This window comes from Nanorana parkeri, unplaced genomic scaffold (assembly GCF_000935625.1).
Source record: "Nanorana parkeri isolate BGI_ZX_2015 unplaced genomic scaffold, ASM93562v1 scaffold28, whole genome shotgun sequence".
In the NCBI taxonomy this organism is placed as follows: Eukaryota; Metazoa; Chordata; class Amphibia; order Anura; family Dicroglossidae; genus Nanorana; species Nanorana parkeri.
The window spans coordinates 3,332,405-3,355,037 of NW_017306296.1; the positions used below are offsets into that span (position 1 = coordinate 3,332,405).

Below are 22,633 nucleotides of genomic sequence, written 5' to 3' on the forward strand. Positions count from 1 at the left end.
GGGGGGGTGCTGAAGTGGCCGCAGATGGCGCCGCCAAATACTTGCAAAACAGAAAAATGGTCACCAGGTTTTCTTTAAAACTAAATCCTTATATTCATTCTCACAGGTCATATCACTGTGCCACGCATGGTGATATGACCTGTGAGAATGTCTGATTTTTGGTCCATTGGAGGCCCATGGATTTCAAGGCGCATAAGGCTGCGTGCGTTCACACCTGACCGTTTTGTAGGGCGTTCTACGCTCGACGAACGCTCTACAAAACGGTCAAAGATATAAATTGCATAGTAGTCAATGCCCTCGTTCCCACCTCGCCGTATTTCCGCCCGTCCCTAACGCCCTACAAAACGGCCCACGCCTGAAAAGGTCCCGGGACTACTTTGGGCCATTTTGTAGGGCGTTTTCCATTTGGATACTGCCAAGTAGCCTTTGGAATCGCGCAACTTTTTTACCGCGAATCGCGGTAAAAAAAAACGCGTGACGGTCGCACGACAGACGCGCATATTACAATACGCCTAGGTGTGAATGGGGCCTTAATCTGTGACAACGCTTGTACAGTAATGCACCGCACAAATGTAAATGGGCCCTCAGGCCATGGCTCCTGGGATTTGTTCAGCCAGGTAGCTAATGTTCCTAGAACCTAACTTTTGAAGTTCTCTAGTTGTTGTCAATGAAGCTGGCTCCTAAAGAAAAAAAAAAAAAAAAAAAATCTAGTTCCAGGATTGGTCAGACTGGCTCCTGAATTCCATATTAATTTGTCCAGCCCTGCCTTAGACTGTAGGCATCTTTCGGGTAGGTACGGATGTGAATGATTGAATATTCTACAGAATGTAGTGATGCATAAATTGGAAAAAAAAAAAAGTTACCCAATGGACAGTTCTACTGTCTTTACTTGTGATGGCACCTTGACACAGATGCCTCCTACCCCACGGAGTGCAAGACAAAATGCATTATGGGAGCCAATAACTTTTCAGGCTCAGTGGACATGTGGTAGAGTTTAGCAAAACAAAAACAGCAAAAAAATTGGTTTATTTCAGATCCTTAGATTATAATTGGAATATATTGTGTAACCTAAGTGGAAACAAAAGCAAGGGGTGAACATAAAAGAATGCATACAATTTCCTAGCATGTGTATGAACCAGTACAATTTACGATACTCAGCCAAAAAGCCAGCAATACTAAATCGAAAAACTTTAAATGTGATACAGCTTCAGCAGCCTTGCCAAAATGCCACTATCCAAACTATGCATGGTTTGTATCCACTAGGGCTGATCTCTGATCTGGCAAGCCTACTGGAATAATGAGTATCCTGTGAATACATAATGTGCTAAAGTTGCCATTGTGTGAACTAAGTCCACGGTTTGTCTGGGAGCCGAGCTCTGCTGAGTCTACTGCTGCTTCCTGTTGCTTGTCCTGTATTTGCATTATTTTTGGATGGGCCCCATTATGTTCTGTAATCCTCGTTGCAGTCAGAATGGCCACACTATTGTTCTTGGTTAATATTAGCAGTCATTGCCTGTCTGGGTGGCCAGACTACAATGTATTCTAATCACAAAAACTAGCATGTATTAAAAGTATCAGGGAAAAAGTCCTTTTTCCTCCTTTGTAACCAATCATATCAATGCTACAATTCATTTTTAATCTCTTACCTTTTACACATATCGCAATGAACACCGAATACAGCACCAGAGTACAGTATAACATTGTATTGAGCATTGCATGCAATTACAGACCCATTACTGAAGTCTAAAGGCGGCCATACACCTTACAACCATTGTACAACTTTTTTTTGTCCAGACATCTTTAATTTTAGTTCAACTAGCCCATCATGTACAGACCAATGTAGTTCGCAATTAACGTTAGTCAGCACCACTAACTGGCTGATTTTCATCGGTCAAAAGAACAGGTTTTCGTTTGAGCATGTGCAGTTTTCATCTTGAGATTTTTGTTGTACAACAAGGCCACTAACCTGTCAATTTTTGTCCAACTAGAGAAAAATTTTCTAGCCTGCTTGAAAGACAAAAATCTGCCAGTTGTACGGTAATTGCGGTTGTGCACTGCATCAACTCCAAATAATTGTAAGGTGTATGGGCCCCTCAAGAAGGTAATAAATGCATCAAACAATCACTGAATCTAATTAAAACACACATGGAGTTGATCAAACTTGTTGGAAAGACCAACCCTCCATTGAGCATAGTGAAGGACCTGTACCAGCATGTGCAAGAACTGTCAGCTTCATTTTGGGTCCATGTGCAGCAGAGTAATGCTGCAAGCATGGGTACATTTGCTTTTTGTTTCTAGAGAGAAATTGGCCAGTCTTGGCTCAGCTGAGATCCCTCCCTGAAGCTGGCCATACACCTTACAATTATCTGCAGATTTTCTGTGGTCAGATGGAAAAGGTGCACTTTTTCCATCTGACCACAGAAAATCTGCAGATAATTGTAAGTTGTATGGGCACCTTTAGCCACTGTTCTACAATGCGCTCTGCATTGGATTCTACCCAATCCAGTAAAAGTAGCCGACGTCAAAACATTTTTTACATTTTGAATAAAGTAGGCCATGGTTAGACCCATGTCAGGGTTTTAATTTTGCCATGTGTGCCCAATTGGCGAGTTTTCCCTTTCAAAATTAAGACATTGCCTAGACTGCCATCGCCATTGAAAGATTTCCCTTCTTATAGCTGTCACAAAGGACAAATAGAGAGTGTTAAACTGGCCATACACTACTTGGATTTCAGCAGGAATCAGAAGAAAATTCAAGCTGTGGTTGGCGACACCCAGCTTGACAAAAGAAACCAAACAGTGACCACATCCAATCAGATTCAATCACTGTTCGGATATTCAGCATCCGCGGGTCCTGCCAGCTGCTAAATAAAATAGCTAGCAGGGGACAGGAAGATCAAATACATGACTCAGGGGCGCTCCTTACCATCTTGTCTTGAATTGTATTGTGATTGAAATGTCTGCCCTATATTGTAAAGCGCTGCGCAAACTGTCGGCGCTATATAAATCCTGTATAATAATAATGACCAACTTTCATCTCACCAGTGAGAACCCAGACATGTTCCAAACCTTCTCTAATCTGTTCAAATTAGAATTTTTTTTTATATACAGTATACTATAACCTGTGTATTAATCCCAAACCAACGGATATAAAAGTAACTCACAATATAAAAGCATGACAAAAAAAAAACAAAACATTTTTAGTTTGGATAATCACATAGAGAACAGCAAGATGTCTGCCAGTACTTGTTTCATCTACAGACCGTTAGGATTGTGGGCCATTGTGTTTTGCAGAAATCCTTGCAGAAGTTATAAAAATAGAGTTTTACATTTTCTTTTAAAGTGAGCTTTTACTGCTATCATCCCAATAGCTCACTGGCCATTTGACATTAACCTACGTACTTAAAGAATCCCATCCATAATTAAATGCGCTCGTTACAAAAGGGTGGCAAGGTTAATAGATAGAATACCAGCTGGCCAGCCAAGCACAGCAGTCAGGTTCACACACAGCAAGCATGAACAAGAGCCCTTTTTACTCATTTACCTGAAGTGCATAAAACTGGGTTGAGCTGGTAAAGGGACTTTGAATGTTTGACAAGCGCCATCGACATTTTATGATCCCTTCACTAATCCAAAACACTTTTCAAAAGACTGCGCGCTTATAAAATGCCATCATTATAATATTGCATGTTCTGAACGCCGCTGACCTTTAACCCACCACTGAATCTCTACACGACTGAATTGCATGAACAATTATATCTTATCTGCATCGTTATGGCACCCCGCGACACTGTAGGTTAAACGCATTATCTGACAAAAGCTGTAATAAATGAAGCCACTATTTTTCCCATTAAGTCAGTATTAGGTGTATACAGTGTAACAGTTAACATGCTGCTCCAAGCACACAGCCAGCTATGCTCTTTAGCTGGAATGGATTTCACTTTACATACATGCTTCAGCTCAGAAACATTGAAGCAGTCATGGAACTAAATAATAATGCAGGGGAAAAAAAAAAAAGTTAATAAAAAGTGGAGGTGCCAGCAGGCGGAAAACCTGGGTCTTGAATTTTGACAGCCTGTAAAGAGAACCAACATTGAGAAATACCCAGTTGGCCATGACGGACCTCTCCTTCATTCCCTGGCCATCATGCTAATCCAGTGGCTTTAGCACTCCCCGAGTCACTGATCCAGAAGAGGTATGCACATCAAAAGTTTAGAAGTTCCCCTGACTTTTCTGATCTGTATGTTTATTTGGGGCCAGGCACTGCCAGGCAGTTAGTATTTTAAAATAGAGAGGTAGTCAGTCAATGGCAGCCTCAGTATTTCTTCCAGCTATGGTTAACCTTTAAAACACATAACTGCAGATGAAAACTCAAAAGGACAGGAGCGCAACTACCAGGAGTGACGTGAACGGAGTGGATCTACGCGAAGGGGGAAGATGAGTGAGAGAGGCGCCTGCATGTGTGAGCATTTCTGCTTAATTGCCATGACCATGGGACTGGAAATCGAAAAGCAGGGTAAGAAAACCAGCTCGGAGGAGGGGGGGGGGGTTTTGGGAAAATGTTAGAGGACTGTTGTGGTGTAGGTCTACAATATAGTGTGAATATCCAGTTCCTCATTCAAACCTACAGGTGTCAGGGAATTCAATTTGTAGATCCAGAAAGTCTCTCTGTGACACAGGCGATGGAATCTTTCGGATGGCGATAGATGTGTGGGTATCTGCTCGATGGCAAATACCCTAAGGTCCTGGATTCTTTTGAAATGATACTTAGTGAAGTGTCTCGGGACGCTATGTTCTATGTCGCCCCTTTCTATGAGTCTTCTGTGATCCCCTATTCTCGCCCGCAGCGGACGTATGGTCGTATAATCAAAGACTGGGAACACACCTTACAACCATCGCAAGACTTTTGTCTTGCGATGGTTGTAAGGTAATTTTTTTAAAAATGTACGATCTGCCTATCTTGGACAGGCAGATCGTACTTGCGGTGATCGCAAGCCCACCCCGCTGAGGGGCGGGCTTCCGATGACCGCAATGCCGAACGGGCAGTGTGCGCTTGCGCACACCGGCCTGTCCGGCTTTTATCTTACAGACATGCTACACACGCGCCGAAAATCGTACGATTCTCGGCGGGTTTTCGAACATGTTTCTAAGACAAAAGTCGTGCGACATTACACTAGGAGAGGTCGCACGGCTCCCACACACCTTACGATAATCGTACGTTCGCGGGATTTCCCGTGATTATCGTAAGGTGTGTGGGCACCTTAACCCAGTCAGTACATCGCTTTAGTTGAAGCTAAACTATAGGAAACATTTTTTTTGGGGGGGGGGGCCACATACAGCACCAGTCCAATACTGTACCTCTAATGAAGTGTATGCCATGTTCAGCTGGCTAGTGCAATAATCCTCCTCTTAGTGACACCACATTCTCCCCACATCGGTGATCTTTTGGCATAGAGCAGGATAGGCTGTGGCTGCAACTATGAATGATGTATAGCTTTAAATGATATATCCTGTATAATGGTTAATGTTTACGTGATGGTCAAGTCTACGTCAATGTACAAAGTAGATTACATGAACCCTTGGCAAGCAGCATACACACGGTTAACAAATACATGTTGGAAATATATGTTGGTATTTTGTCCTTCCGCACTGCATAGCCAGGAAGAGGACATCAATTTCCTGTAGTAGTTTTGCAACTTCCTGCCATGGCATACTTGTTCATTGGACAATGAAAAAGCACGATTCCATGTCTGAGGTCCCCCGTATGCTCTCCTCATGTAACCTGCCTATATGCCTCCGACTGCAGTCCCCTGTTCCAGAGAATATCACAGTGAACCCAGAGAGAAAGATGCCAGGTAGGGATACATCTGCTTATCCTCTGCTTCCCATGGGACATGTCCAATGAACTGAAGTGGCACATTCCCAGTTGAGAAAGGTCCTCCCAATCTTCTCAATGAGAATTAGCCAGGTTGCACAGAGAATATCCAACAAGGTTGGCACCAACATTTGGAAGATTGTGCGTTAATGGTCCCTAGGTGGCCCTAAATTTTTTGACTGTTATACTGGGTGCAATATCAAGAGTTCTATTGCCAACCTTAGACTAACAACAATTTGCAATACAATACACCTCCGAAAGGCTCAGACCATAAACACGCTTCCGTTTTACTAGAAGTATAGAAATAAATTCTATATTAAAAAAAAGGGACTAAAAGGTTGATTTTCTTTTATTTCTGATCAGGTAATGCTGCAGCTATAATACAATTAATCTGACTTGATAGGAGGTACAAACATCTATTGTGTAATACTACAAATCATTTGATACTGTAATACTGTATATAGGTCAGATCAACTTTCATTTGTTATCTAGAGCTGCAGCTAACGATTATTTTCAAAATCGATTAGTTAGCCGATTATTAAGTTCGATTAATCGGTTAATCGGATAAACAATAAAATAAAGTTTAAAAAATGGCTCCAGTGATGGACTACTAGTTTCTATTAAGATTGTAGTCCATCACAGGAGCAAGCTTGGAGCGGTGGAAGTAAAAAAAGTGTGGTGTGCAATATAGTGAAATGGAAAGTGTAAATGTATACAGCAATCAATGCAGACTGGCACCGGCTATAGAGGACTACAAATCCCAGCAATAGTACATAATACAGCGCAATGCCGAATATCACCAGCTATAGAGGAATACAACAAATCCCAGCAATAGTACATTATAGCTGGCGGTATTCCGCATTGCGCTGTATAATGTACTATTGCTGGGTTTTGTAGTCTTCTATACAGTGCAGTGCAGAATATCACCAACTATAAAGGAGTACAACAAATCCCAGCAATACATTATACATACAGTGTATAATGTATTGCTGGGATTTGTATTCCTATGTATAATATACAGCACAATGTACCATCAGCTATAGAGAAATACAAATCCCAGCAATACATTATAGAGCACCATGTGTGGGAAAGTGCAGGCTTACCTGAGCAGTCTTCCAGCAACTTGCTTCTGAGATCGGACCTGTCTATCGGCGGCTGTCATGCCCCCACACCTGCTCCTCCCTACTACATCTCCCCGCGTCCCTGTGCCGATCGTGGATGTGGACGGGCGGTGAGTGTGAAACGGGAAGGAGGTGCGGCGTGTAGAGCGTGGATGCGGGCGGGTCTGGCAGCGGTGCGCAGCGTTTGTGGAGCCGTGAACAGGACCAACTGTTTGGAAGCCGATTAATCGATTATTGAAAAAGTTGACAACTTTTTCAATAATCGATTATAATCGATTATGTCGATTAGTTGTTGCAGCCCTATTGTTATCTGAACCTACAAGTCATGTAGGTCAGGCCTATTCTCACTCTCCCAGTAGAGTGAGATCTAAAGTACTATTTTACAAAAAAACAATCCCGTTTTTAAATATCTAAAACTACCACCTTATGTCTATTTTAGGAGTTCATAACTGTATTTTAGCCAAAAACATTGTATTGTATTGAATTCAACCAACAACCTGAAATCAGTTAACACGTTTGTGCTGGTTAAGGTCCCGTTTACACGGTACAATGAGGGGATTGGTGCACGGATCCCCTCTTGATCGGAATGGATGTCACCGTTGTGACATCCGTGCCCATGCGGTTTTTCTGGACCTGGCCAGAGCTGGGGGTAATTATATGACAATGGACGCCCATCTGTTTAGATCGGGCTGCCCATACAGTAACGTAGGGCTTCCGATCAGGTCAGCCTGAAAAACCTAACAGGTGGACCTGCTCAGAAAGCCTGTGTGAAAGGGGCATAAAGGCTACACACACACACACACACACACACACACACACATGAGATGGCTCATCAGTGAGGGAACAGGTGGCTGGTTTGCTACACTGGTGGTATGCTCTGCACTGACCCTCTCCTCAATGTGGATCCTTTGGCAATCCACAGAATAAATGCATCTAATCACTCAAGGACACAATCAGTGACTTGAGAACTATGGGGTTAGGGCCGTTGTGTTGCGTAGGGTAACGGGAGGACACAAACTTGCGTCCTCCCCTCACCCTAAGCTCAGTATACCGCGAGCTACAGCTCGCGGTATACTGAGACGCCGCAGCGGATCCGCCCAGCTGCGTGAGTGACCGCTGGCTCTGCCTATCTAGAGGCAGAGCCAGCTGTACCCGCCCCCTCCCCCGTCCGTTCCGCCAGTCAGCGCTGGAGGATCGGAGCGGGGAGGGAGGAATCCAGCCACTCCCCTGTCACGGCTCTCTGCCGTGACAGGATCGTGAAGTGAGCGAATGCAGGTATGTGTTCGCTCACTTCCCGATCTACTGAGCCGACCTGTGAGTCTCATTGTCACAGGTCGGCTAGAACTATGAGGGGAGTGAAAAGCACTCACCTCATAGTTCTCCTTTAAAGCGGTTATCAAATATCGGTTAGAATACCCCGGTGGTATCTATATATCCTCCAAACCCATACCCGTGGGTTTGGAGGATATATACAGTCCAGGACCGAGGAGGAATCTTGCACAATATTCAATACCACATTGAGGCTAAGTTCACACCTAGGAGATTCCGATGCTGAGCGGTTTTCGACCTTTCATCGTAAACCGTGCTGTTGTCACACGTTTTTCAATGCATAGAGATGTCTCTGGGACCCCCAAACCGCCTGAAAATAGCTCCTGCACCTTTTCGCGTGACAAACCGCAAAGGTGTGAGCAGCCTCCATTGACTTCAATGTGAATCTGTGTTTTGTGCGATAAAAATCGCCTAAGTGTGCGCCGGCCCTTAACAGCTACTAATCACGGATCACTCAAATATTTATATGACCGCTTTGTTAGATGGAACTACATTCAAGCTGAACACAAGCAATTTGGACTTATTCCTAATACAAGTCGAACGTTGCCACTAAATGAGAGCTGCGCCTGCATCCTATGAACTGGGAGGCACAGGTCCAGCTCTTCCGAGAACAGGCAAAAATGTCAGCTGTGCATCAATTCCCATGTTCAGACTCTTGCTTATCTGTCCAACTGGGAAAGGTCAGGAGGTTTTAGCACATCAATTCTTAACGTAAACTCAAGGGGGTTGTGGAATGCTAATACAATTCATCAACCTTTTTATAAGTGATGTATTAAATACAATAACTTAACAGTCATTCCAGCTGAAAACACCAGAGGTAGCCTGGCCTAATCCATCTGGAAGGCTTCATTCGTGAATACACACTTTCTCATAAAAAAAAAGAAAAGAGCCACCAATTTATATACAACAGGACAAGTTTACCCAGCATGTGAAAACTTTTCATGGCAGTGTGTGACAATGGGACAAAGAATTGCAAACCACAAGCCAGTGCAGTAATGAGGGTCATGCACTGAAAGGTTTGGCAGCAGCAGTGAGCTTGTGGTTCTCCTGTTAAGCTACAGCATGCTTTGCAAACACATTCAATGGGAGTTGTAGCTCTACAAGAGTAGGAAACTGCCTTGTATAATGTGACAAATGAAAAGGAATCTGTACGAAGTAATAGTAGGTTGCCTAACAAGAGGCAAAGGCAATCCCAGATACTGCAGGACCAGAAGTCTCAGCACAGCCTAGCAATTTCCTGCATTGAATTCTAGAAAGGTGTCGCTTCACAGTAGGCAATAGGCTGAATCCCGGGGCAGATGAGAAGGGACAAATAGTGATTGGGAAACATCAAAGTATAATAAAAAAAGATCCCCTGCTATCCCTTGTAGCAACAAGAATCTAGAATTTTCTAACATGTAGTGACAGCTGTGGGCAACTTTCACAGCTATCAAAAACCTGAATGCAATTACGACTTGCACAGTCTTATAAATCAGATCCTAAGTTAACTTTTTGATTATTGTTAAAGTTTTTAGACACAGGCAGCATATGAAATACACTCATCTTGTTCATACTAGCTAGAAAACACCGCTACTGGCCAGTGCCGCCACAAGGAGGGGTGACACCAAAATGACTGACAGTCATTTTGGCGTCACCCACTATGAAAAGTCGGGCACTCGGTCATGGACAGAGAGCCCAACAGTGTCAGGGCCCCACGGTAGCATACCTCATCCCGCCAGGTGAACGTCCCCTCCTCTCGCTGCCAGCGTCCATCATGAAGATGGCCGCCGGCAGGAGTCAATATGATCGCACGTGCTCTGCGACATCACGGCGGGGTGTCACCCCGTCTCCTCTCCAGGTGTCACCTTGCCTCAGGACGCCCCTGCTACTGGCCAATTCAGGAAGACCACACAATGTATTTTAAATCAGAATTTTTATCAACGCTAATGTGATCAGATTCACCAAAAAGGGCTTCCGCAAAAGGATTCCAGAGTGTTCACCATAACCCACACCAGCAAGTACAAGACTAAGTATTTCGGACTACAAATCGCCTACAATTTTAACAAACATAATACAGTCATTCATTGGCCAAGTTTAGATGATTGCAATAAAGAAACCTACAACACAAAAGGCTAGGTTCACACCTAGGCGACAGAGCTCGCGAGTGGTTTTCACGTGCGCGACAACCGCCCGAAAATAGCTCCTGCACCTTTTTGCACAACAAGCGATTTCATCCGCGTGACAAACTGCAAAGGTGTGAACAGCCTCCATTGTGAATCTGTGTTTTGCGCGATATCGTGCGACTATCGCACGATAAATCGCCTAGGTGCGAACCTAGCCTAAAATAAGTGTTATCCCACTTTGGCTGCAAACGTGGAAATGCATTTTAAGATGAGCAGAGAGTGTGCTGTACCTATTGACATGGGTCATGTTTGAGAGTCTGGGGCTGTAGCCTCTTGCGGAAAGATCAGAACCCTAACATGCTGGAGAAAAACAGCAAAGTGTTACGGTAGGTGGAGATGAGAATACCCGACTTGTGAATTTGCTGGCTCAGGAATTGGCATACACAGAACACTAGAGTGCCAGAAACAACGGAGGTGTTACACCAATGGGGCGGCCTGGTTCCCTTCAACTATGCCTGGATAAGAAACAGAAGCCTTGGCTTGTAAAAAACTTTCTCCAGATTTCAAAGCTTATATTTTTAAAATTTGACTGGAACCTGCCCTTGAACTGGCTAAATCTGCCAGCAGGCATCTTGTAATCAGTAAGCACTCCACTATCAAGCAGGGAAAAACATGAAGATTCAGACCTAAAGCAGTGATTGCTGCAAGATAGCAAGTCTACTGTCTGATAAGATTTGAGGAAAGGAAAGGAATCCACAGATAAGGGCACTGTCTATTTGATAAGAACTCACCCCTGTAAGGTCAGTGAGGTTAAAAACAAACAACCACACACACTATGATGATCTCAGACCAAATCACAATGACCAGATGCATCTCCATTGCTGAAAGTGTATATAAAGCCCAATGTTTTTTTGTTATTATTAGTTCTGGATACAGTGAGCAAGTGTTAAAAACCGTTAGGTTTTTTTTTATTGCCGTCTGTCTACTGCTTTACCCTCTCTATTTGTTCTGGTGACCATCGCCTCACATACAATAAGTGACAAGAAATAAAAAATATGTTAAGAGTTTTCACAGGAACAGGAGGTGAGGAAAAAAGCTAATTGGGGTGAGCTTAATTAAATGGTAAAAGCCGCGCTGTGTGAATGAGACCGCAAGGTGTCAGATATAGTAGATACTGACCTTGGAGTAATGTGATACAATGTATAAAAAGTGCAAATAATTGGGGGGAGCGTTTTCCTCCTACCACCTGCACACATGCATTGCCTGGCAAAAGACTATACAAGGCAAAACTATGTTACAGTTTGGCAGGCCTGTAAGTCTGAACTCCATCATTTCAGTAGACCTACACCCCAATTCCATGGTGTGACATGGTGTGGTAATTGGGTTGCATACAAGAGCAGTAGGTAGCACCATCCTATGCCAAGTCTACCGACCATCTTGCAGTCAAAAACTAAAAGTGGGGGGGGAACACAAACCAATATATAAAATCATACATTAAGCATAGGATTAAGCATCAGACATAGAAATGTGCGAAAAGTGACATGTCTGATGGCCATGGGCCATCTGATTTAGATTTTTTTCCCCTCATTGTTAAAACTGAACAGGAAAACTAAAATTACATTTAGAAGTCCGAGTGCTATGGGCAAAACATTGAATACACAAGACTATGCACTAACCTAAAGCAACCAGTTTTACCTGTTCAACTTATGCCAAGTGGGCTAAAAAAAAAAAAAATTTTTTGAATGTTGTATGTGAAATAATCTAACTATTATATTGTAAGAAGAGTTGGAACTGTCCATATTTTCCAGGGTCAACCTCAGAGACTCCATTAACAACTATAGGCTTGACCTGCAGTCTCGTGTTATACACATAATACAACAGTTTGCTAAAACAATCATTTCAATGAAGAATTTCATGAAGAAGAATGAAGAATTTAGATTCTTTCAGAATTTCACTGAACTAAGTGTTCAATCTGATCTGAGATTCCACCCCGACCAGTTGATCAAATCAATTTTTTTCTTTGTGTCAAATGATTTTCGTATGAAGATTGCTTAAAACTATAGAATCTATGACTGGTCCATAGCTTGTCGTTACATGTATGGCCAACCAACTAACCAATTTCCAGAAAACCCAGCAAAGACTTGGTCTGCAAATTATCCCTTCAGGCTAGGTTCACACCTTGGCGATTGTCACGTGGTTTTCAATGCATAGAGATGTCTATGGGATGACAACCGCCAGACAATAGCTCCTGCACCTTTTTGCGCGACAGGCGATTTCAGCCGCGAAACGCAAAGCAAAAAAGGTGTGAACAGGTCCCATTGACCAATACGAATTTGTTTTGCGCAATAAAGCACCTAGCCTCAGTTCCAAAACTGTTTAGGAGCAGTTCTGATCTACTCCAGCTACCTTTCCTAAATATCAGCTGAAAAGCACAATGCAGAAAGTTTGTTGCTTAAGTGATACATAAAAAAACAACAATAAAAATATAAAAACAGACTTTCTGGATACTGTTACATAAATATTTCCGTGCCAGCAGAAAGTAAACATGGATTGGCTTGCTCTGGTACAGTAACAACATACAAGATAAAAAAAAAGTCTTCTAGCCAAAAGTTCACAATTGCATTCTTCAGTTTTCAGGCATTAGATAATGACATAAGCAAGAGAAAAAGAGGTTATTACAAACAGGAACAGGATCTGTGCCAGAATGTCAGCTCATTCCACCTTAGAAACCATGTAGAAGACTTATAAGCTCAGTATAGGTTGTAGGCCACTAGTGCCCAACCTGTGGCCCTGGCACTGCGTGCAGCCCTTTGTCACTTATTGTGCAGCCCTCAGGGAACTTTTTCTAACTTCGGTACTACCTACTTATTCAACCTGATTTACACTGGGTTATAATAGTTAAAAAGTTTTAGTTTATATTTTAACATTCTTATATTTGTTTTCTCTGCTGCCCATTTCATTTTTCCCCAATCCCAGATCTTTTAAACTTGGATGCTGCTGAAAGAAATGTGGCCCAAGCCATTTTAACGTGGCTGTAGAAAGCACAAATTTGGCAGCGTTGAGGCTCCGTTCACACCTGTGGAAAACACAAAGACCCCATACATTTCAATGCACCCTGTTCACACCTGCGCGTCATATGCACGGCACAAAAAAAGTACAAGAGCGATATTCTGGGTGACTGCCGCGCATTTTCGGCTATAGTAGCAATCGGAAACCTGCGGAAACCGTGCGCAAATTAAAACGCGATGTGTGAACCAAGCTTAATTTCTAAAGGGGCTGTATTAGCATCAGGGGATGTAATGAGTCTCCAGTCAATACCTGCTTTCTGAAGAATGTCCCCAGTCTCCAACAACTCCTATAGCATGTTCACCATCTCTGACCATCTCCTATAGCATGTCTGTCACCTCTAAACATCTTCTGTTGGATGGTTATAATCTGTCAACCCTCTACAGCATTACGTTCACTGAACAGGACATGTGGCCCTCTGGTCACGTCAGGGGTTGCACATGAGGCCCACTATATCAAGAAAGTTGACCACTACTCTTGTAGGCTAGATGTTGCTCCTACTGCAGGGGTGGGCAACACCAGTCCTCCAGCTGTTGTGAAACTACAAGTCCCATGAGGCATTGCAAGACTGACAGCCACAAGAATGACTCCCAGAGGCATGTTGAGATTTGTAGTCAAAGCACAACTGGAGGGCCAGGAGTTGCCTGCTCCTGCCCTAGACTGTCTTATTATAAAGCCCGTTACAATTATTGTCGCATAATATAGCCCAATACTATTGTCAAAATGTATTCTACATATGAAGCTGAAGACCTTAAAATTAGAACATTTGGGAGGAGGAAAAAAAAAAAAGGAAGCCTTTGCAATGACATTAGGGGAATTACAGTATATTCACACAGATCTGCAGCTGTATTGCGCAATGTCAAGCCCCACCACAATTTTACTACCTTCTTAATTTAATTTCAATTTAATAGTTTTCCAAGCCTGCATCCAAGCTAGCAGTCAGCTAAAAACCCTCCATTTTCTAATAGGCTCGCTTACACAACACCAGTGTGTCATCCCGCGACAATAAAACTACATGAATAATTATACATAATGGTGTCTTTAGCCTGCAAATACCACCAGCGTGATGGACAAGATCATGTATCCGGTAAATCTCTGTTTACATGCACCTGAACAAGAAATCTGTGCAATAAATACTGTAAAGGCTGTGAGAGAAAACAGCCCAGTCCAATGAATGTGAAGGCCTCTGAAGCTTCACAGCAGCAGGAGATACATAAGCAATCGGATTAGCGGCACATACCACTATTAATTATGGGCCTAACTAGATTCAATTACCCAAACCAACACAAATATAATGCCGACTCTAAACTGACCTAACCCAATTAGGAAGCAGGAAAAAAAATGGGCACAATCAGACTTCTCCTGGAACACATGGAGGGGAAATTTATCAAAATTGGAGCAGACAATGTGGAGCAGTTGCCCAGGGAAACCAATCAGCTTCTCTCTTCAATTTGTTCTGTTGGGAAAGAGAAGCCGATTGGTTGCTCATTGAAGAAAATTTATCAAAACTGGAGCAGACAAAAATCTAGAGCACCTGTGCATGGCAACCAATCAGCTTCTCTTTCATTTTCAACTCCTAACTGAACAATCTGAAGTGAGAAGCGGATTGGTTGCCTTGTGCAACTGCTCCAGTTTTGATACATTCTCCCCTGGGTTTTTAGTGTATTTTCCATGCTTTGCCTTGATTATAATGGAATGCATGCTTTTACCAAAATGCAAGGCACTGATGTGAACAGCTTCATAGATTATAATAGAAACTTGTCATCATGTGCTTTTAGTCTGCTGTGATCCTGCTCTGGAGCACACATAAAAAAGGCACAGGTGTAAACATGCCCCCAAGTCACTGCAGGCCCATCATCACTTATAGCCTATACAAGGCACAGAAATGAAGTGGGTTAGATAGATCTCTACTGCACCTAAACTTACATATGCTACCCCAACTGAGCCCTTTTACTGGTTCTGCACAGTCGCCTATGCCAGCCAATCAGAAATCAGCTGCAAAGTGGGGACTAGCCACCAGCATAAAGACTAGGCCAACCAACTTGGCTTAGAGAATCTGTAGCCCTGATCTTTACCCTTTTAAAGCACACCTATGTATGTAAATGCGGCAATATGAGCAACTAAGTTGTTGCAGCCCTAGCAAATCTCCCCAATTATGTGGAAGATATCCAATGAATATGAGGCAAACAAGAAAATATTGCAATCCTCATGTGAACTGATAACAGGAGGGAAACAAAAAGGCCAGTTTATACATAATTATCAAATTAGATCTAAAATGCCCTTTTTTTGGCAATATAGGCCTGTAGGTAGGCACCCTAAGTAAACCAATTGCCAATTTGTTGCCATTGTTCTTTGCACTATGCTGTTAGATAAACTCAAAAATAAAAAGTCACAAACCACACTACCATGTCTACAAACATTTTGCCTTGGCACATTTTTATTAGACGTGCTACACAGGTTCATAAACTGAAATCAAATGCAGAGCATATCACTGCACTGAACCAGCGCCCCCTATTGGTGAAATTGTAGTGAAGATCTATTATACATAACATATAACCTATAAAAAAAGGTTAAAGTGTGGGAACATAAGTTCACTGTAAAAAGGTTTTACAAAAAAAAAAAAAAGTTAAAAAGGCAGCATTTAATGGCAATACCCCTTTAAGGACAATGAACCTGTAAGGTGTCCTGCCTCTTGCTGGATAAGGAAACTGTAGTGCTTCATAAATCAAGACATAATAAGTGTGTTCAGGATCAAACACCTGAGTTTATTTCCTCTGGTTAGTAGGCAAACATCCGAACCAGCCCTTCCTTCAAAGCAAGACTGGGAAAGAGAAGTCAAATGGCACAACAATGGAGGCACTACATGCATTGGCAGTACTTCAAATACCGCAGATTTTTATAAAACCTTTTATCCCTTTGATGGCATATTTGATAACAGTTTTATCTCACTGCAAGCAAAAGCTGGCTCTCTCCACCAACAGAGGCTACTTGTGTGAACCGAGTATCTCTTCAAAACAAAAAAAACATTTCTAGGATTGCAGTTTAAGAAACTAGGCTGACACAGCGGAGGAATAGGAGACATTCCCAACACAAAGGAAAAAAAAATCTTCTGCATTCTTTTTAGGAGTGTTATACGATACACTTGTAAATCAGACTGTTGAACACAAACTTCCAGGGAAAATGACAATATAGCAAGCCCCGACTGTGATTGGCTCCATACTGGTCTGTGCTACAACAGGGGTGGCCTCATTACTTAATAACTGTGGTCCCATTGGGCAACAACAAGGTTGAAAGCTCGAGAGTGAAAACCACCACAAGACAAGAGAACTGGCCTTTGAGCCAATTAAACTCCCTCCAAGGTTAAGCATTGGGTGCCCACACACAAGCAGGCAAGACATCCAGTTAATTTGACGACCGGAGGGGGAGGGTGTAAAGAAGTAGAAAAAAAACGACGCAATTATAGCTAAAATGTTTTCAAAACTGCCCTGAGCTTTTAATGGCCATTTGCAAATGCTTGAGGAAATAAAAAAGAAATATTTACTAGTAAAGATTCTAAGATAGTGGCAGCAGAGTCTCTATCAACTTTATTCAAATGGTGGGCCAACAGTGAAGGGAGATGTAGCAACGTTTATGGGTAAAGATGTTGTTTGTATGCAGAAATCAGTGTTTGCACAACAGCCAAAACATATTCTGAGTACATGACAAGCTGTATTATTTTGTCAAGTGCAAACACATGTGATACTCAGCAGTGATCCACCTGAATAAGCTCAGTGTAAACTTTTCACAAGCTTAATAAAACCTCAAATACAAACGATCTTTATAATCCATTCTTCAAATGCACTTTAAAGTACTAGTGCGGCCATCATCATTGCCAACTTTCCTTTAATAGGACAGTCCCTGCTTTTTAAAATTTCAAAACGGATGAGCTGTGCTATACATTCCTTCATATCAACTGTAGTCACCTATCAACGTTCTCTGGAGCTTCTACAAGCTGAACATGCAAAAAAAAAAAAAAAAAATCTTTATGATAAAAGTCTTTTTGGGTTATATAGTGTGCCAAGATATGGGCATTGTGCTTGATTAGCTGAAATCGAATACAGCAATGTCCCTGGAAATTAATTTTTAAGACCTCACACACCAAACACACTAGAGGGGGCAATGGATCCCTAAGTAAGCAGTTTATTTTCAACCAAAAGGATTTTACATCTAACAAAGCTCCTCTCTGCAGACAGAAAGAATCCTCGCTGCTACACAGGGTATGAAATGTCTCAGTAGCAAAAAACAGCAATGATTAATCCAAGTGGCACTCCTTGATTTAGTGGAACTTGCACACCCACCCTGCAACACCTGGCTGGGAGCGAAGGACACAGCTGGAGGGGAAGGGCAGGGCAACCACTGGAACAAGGGAGGGCGCTTGCAGATACGGTAGGTATGAGAATACAGTATTAAACCCTGTTCCTCCTGGACTCGTTCCAGGCCTGCCTCCAAAAGCATGCAAAAGAAATGGATAGCTTACCCAAGCAATAACAGTCTCCCCTGGGTTACCGAAGGCCAATTACCACCCAGGCTGGCTTCGGCTTACCAATTTAAACCACATGGAAGCCCACTTGTTCTTCACAGAAGGAAGTAGTGCAAATGAGCCATTACAGATTTCGTGTTAGCTACAGCTGTCAATCATTCTTGGTTCACACAGTCCCAGCCTATGCAAAAAGTGGCAAGTGTATCTTAGACTTACAAGGGCTTTTTTTCCCCCCCAGCAGCCAATTAAGATCCCAACACAAGCCATTAGGGGTTAGGTGCTAGACCAGGCTGGCCCATCAGCCTCACTTACTATAGCCAATATCCTTTCCTGGAACTGTAGGTAAGCAAACATAAACCGCAGGAGGGGAGGGGGAGAACGGGACAACTCAGCTCAGCCGGACACTGCTAGAGAGGTTTAAAGGAGATTAGTCTACTTGTAGCTCGTCACTTCTACTTGGGACACCGGCAGAACGAACTTCTGACCTCATAATACATTCAGAATAATGCATTTGACTCAAGCATTCCTATACAGTGTGCCTTCACATCAATGCACGAGTATAGCACACACAAATACGCAAAACATTCCACACTGCCAGGCATTCCTTATCTCCTGGGCCAGCCGTAGGAGATCACAGTCTACTTTCTCCAGCATTCATGAAGCCCTGCTCATCCAAGTTGGAGCCATTTTCTACACAAGGCTAGACTAGAGATGAACACTTTGCAGCAGAACTGCCCAACTGACAGCAGATGCATTGCCTGCTTCAAGCAAAACCCTGTGCCTAGATGAATACAGAAGCTGCCATGCTGGAAAATGCTAGCTGCCTGGCTTTCAAGATTTTAACAGCTTCCGAGTCGCTGATCCAGAAGCAAGCAGCACAGTCAAATCTGCACACCCAATCTGCATGCTCTGGAGCCATAAAGGTTAAAAGCGACACTAAAGCCAGGAGTTAAATCTTAAAAATGCATTTGAGTACCTTAACTATGCTGGAATTTGTGAATCACTCGGCTGTAGATCCTCAAATCATCTCTGAACTCATGCGGACACTGTCCTTCCTTCTGGAGGGTGGCTACTTTTGTTCCCCATGGTCCCTGGGTGTGTTGTAAGGTAGCCACCACTCCAAGCTTGCGTCGATGGACTAGAAATTCAATAAATTAGTAAACTAAATGTGAGATTGTAGTCCATCACAGGAGTGCGCTTGTAGCGGTGACTACTTTACAACACACACAGGGACCATGGGGGACAACACACGCAGGGGCCGTGGGGGGCAAAAAGTAGCCACCCTCCAGAAGGAAGGACAGTGTCAGCACCAATTCAGAGATGATCTGAGGATCTACAGCTGAGTTTCTGTAGGTTATAAAAGTAGCCACCACTCCAAGCTCACTCCAGTGATGGACTACAATCTCACATTTAGTTTACTAATTTGTATTGAAGGTATAGTCCATCGAAGCAAGCATGGACCGGTGGCTACTTTATAACACACACACGGACAATGGGGAACAACACACACACCAGGACCATGGGGAACAAAAGTAGCCACCCTCCAGAAGAAAGGACAATGTCAGCACCAATTCAGAGATGATTAGGAGGATCTACAGCCGAGTGATACACAAATAAGATAAGTTTATGCTAATAGTTAAAAGGTATTTGAATGCATTTTTAAGATTTAACTTCTGCGTGTAGTGTCACTTTAACATGACAGCCAGGCAAACTTCTGCCCCTGTGCCCACCATGGCATCCTCTTTGGTGGTTGCATACACGTGTTTGGAAGTAGCAAGGTCCTGCATGGGATCCTGGAGGTAGAGAGCGTTGCAGATCCATTTCCACAACAAAATGAAATAAAAAAAAAAAGACTTCCTTGTGGGAGGATAATAAATCATAAATCAAAGTGTCATCAACAATCCCACAGGACTCACCGGCCAGGCAAAACTGAAAGGGAGCACAATCCTGTTCTTGTCACTGTTCCTGCTGTATTTCAGGCTGAAGGAATTGCCCCCTAGGACAGGGGTAGATCCTGAGCCGAAGCTGCATGCCCCTCCAGCAGACACCCTGGACTGGTACTCCTTTAGGCAAACTTTAAAGTAAGTGTCACATTCATCCCTGCTGCACCTCCTGTCCGCGGGGCTCCGGCTGCCATCGCAGCAATTGCCATTCAGCAATTCTCCATTGGGATTCTGCATGGATAAGATTTCCAACTCGAACTGCCCTGACGCTACAGACACCTGTTATAGAGATCGGGGGGGGAAAAAAAAAAGACAGCTATGAGCAAATCACAGCAAATCACAAAAAAGAAATAAAAAAGCATGCACCCAGTGTGGCAGCCCCTCTACAGCAATGGTGCAAGATCATCCTGCTGATGCATCAAAAGTAGCCAAATAAAGTAACATGATGATGATCCCCCAAGGCGAGGAAGGGTGCACAGTGTCCCCCAAAGAGAAGAAAAAGAAGGGCGATCCGATGGAAGGGCGGACACATACCTTGACCCGTAAGCATAGTAGGACAATGATAAGTCTGAAGGATGATCGGTGGGTGATCAGGGCTCTCCTCCGTAGCAGCATTGCCTCCGTTGTCCCGGGTGCCGCTCAGACGCCAGTGATCGCGGTGTGAGCTCCGCACAGCTCTGATATAGCTCGCCGATTTGAGCATGCACGAGTGGAAGACAACACACTACTTGTCGTTTAATGCCCAGCAAGCCAGCCTCCTTTCTTTTATCACTGGCCCCTCTCTCTCTCCTCTTTTATTTTATTATTGATCCCGAGCCTTTTCTTTTTTTGCAAATCAGCTGCAAGCGTTAAGATGAGACAAACAATAAGAGGCAAGACCTGAAAGCCCGTCTGTGAGCAGACTGACTGATTGCTTCATCTATGCGGGGCTGGCAGGAGGAGCTGGAGGCATGGCCCTGGTTAATATTCATGGCTCGGGGTGGTCAGATGTTGTGTGGCTACACCCAGCCTCCCTCCCCGCCAGTCTCCTCCTTCTCCACGCTGATACACCCGGGGATCGGAGGAGTGACAGCTAGGGAGGGATGAGGGGAGACAGACAGGTAGGAAGTTGGGATTAGCTGGCAGCAGACAAGGTGCCAGTCATAACAAGACAGGGAAATGGCAGAGGAGGATGAGAGCTAGTGCAGACCTGTGCCAGGGGAGAGGGAGGCTGCAGAGGCAGAGCAGGGGAGGGGTCAGATGAAGGGGGGTCAGATAGAGAGGAGTCAGATGAAGGGGGGTCAGATAGAGAGGGGTCAGATGAAGGAGGGTCCGATAGAGAGGGGTCAGATGAAGGGGGGTCAGATGAAGCGGGGTCAGATAGAGAGGGGTCAGATGAAGGATGGTCAGATAGAGAGGAGTCAGATGAAGGAGGGTCAGATAGAGAGAGGTCAGATGAAGGAGGGTCAGATAGAGAGGTCAGATGAAGGAGGGTCAGATAGAGAGGGGTCAGATGAAGGAGGGCCAGATAGAAAGAGTCAGATGAATGGGGGTGAGATAGAGAGGAGTCAGGTGAAGGAGGGTCAGATAGAGAGGAGTCAGATGAAGGAGGGTCAGATAGAGAGAGGCCAGATAGAAAGGAGTCAGATGAACGGGGGTCAGATAGAGAGGGGCCAAATAGAAAGGAGTCAGATGAAGGGGGGTCAGATAGAGAGAGGCCAGATAGAAAGGAGTCAGATGAAGGAGGGTCAGATAGAGAGGAGTCAGATGAACGAGGGACAGATAGAGAGGAGTCAGATGAAGAGGGGTCAGATAGAGAGGAGCCAGATGAACGGGGGTCAGATAGAGAGGAGTCAGATGAACGAGGGACAGATAGAGAGGGTCAGATAGAAAGGAGTCAGATAGAGAGGAGTCAGATAGAGAGGAGTCAGATATAGAGGAGTCAGATGAACGGGGGTCAGATAGAGAGGAGTCAGATAAAGGGGGGTCAGACGAAGGGGGGTCAGATAGAGAGGAGAAGTCAGATGAAGGGGGGTCAGATAGAGAGGAGTCAGATGAACGAGGGACAGATAGAGAGGGGTCAGATGAAGGGGGGTCAGATAGAGAGGAGTCAGATGAAAGAGGGTCACATAGAGAGGAGTCAGATGAATGAGGGACAGATAGAGAGGGGCCAGATAGAAAGGAGTCAGATGAACAGGGGTCAGATAGAGAGGAGTCAGATGAAAGAGGGTCACATAGAGAGGAGTCAGATGAATGAGGGACAGATAGAGAGGGGCCAGATAGAAAGGAGTCAGATGAACGGGGGTCAGATAGAGAAGAGTCAGATGAAGGAGTGTCAGATAGAGAGGAGTCAGATGAAGGAGGGTCAGATAGAGAGGAGTCAGATGAAGGGGGGTCAGATGAAGGAGGCTCAGATAGAGAGGAGTCAGATGAAGGGGGGTCAGATGAAGGAGGCTCAGATAGAGAGGAGTCAGATGAAGGGGGGTCAGATGAAGGAGGCTCAGATAGAGAGGAGTCAGATGAAGGGGGGTCAGATGAAGGAGGCTCAGATAGAGAGGAGTCAGATGAAGGGGGGTCAGATGAAGGAGGCTCAGATAGAGAGGAGTCAGATGAAGGGGGGTCAGATGAAGGAGGCTCAGATAGAGAGGAGTCAGATGAAGGGGGGTCAGATGAAGGAGGCTCAGATAGAGAGGAGTCAGA

General features: G+C 44.0%; 1 protein-coding gene across 1 annotated transcript in view; it reads right to left on the reverse strand.

The window, feature by feature from the left end:
* Window positions 1-20,569, reverse strand: part of JAG1 (jagged 1) — a 66,380-nt gene extending 45,811 nt beyond the window's left edge. Inside the window, exons 1-2 of the mRNA XM_018566773.1 lie at window positions 20,489-20,569; window positions 19,928-20,233 (exon numbers count right to left, since the gene is read on the reverse strand). Of these exons, the coding sequence (XP_018422275.1) occupies window positions 19,928-20,233; window positions 20,489-20,569 (387 nt within the window). The remainder of the gene's footprint in view (window positions 1-19,927; window positions 20,234-20,488) is intronic.
* Window positions 20,570-22,633: the final 2,064 nt, after the last annotated feature.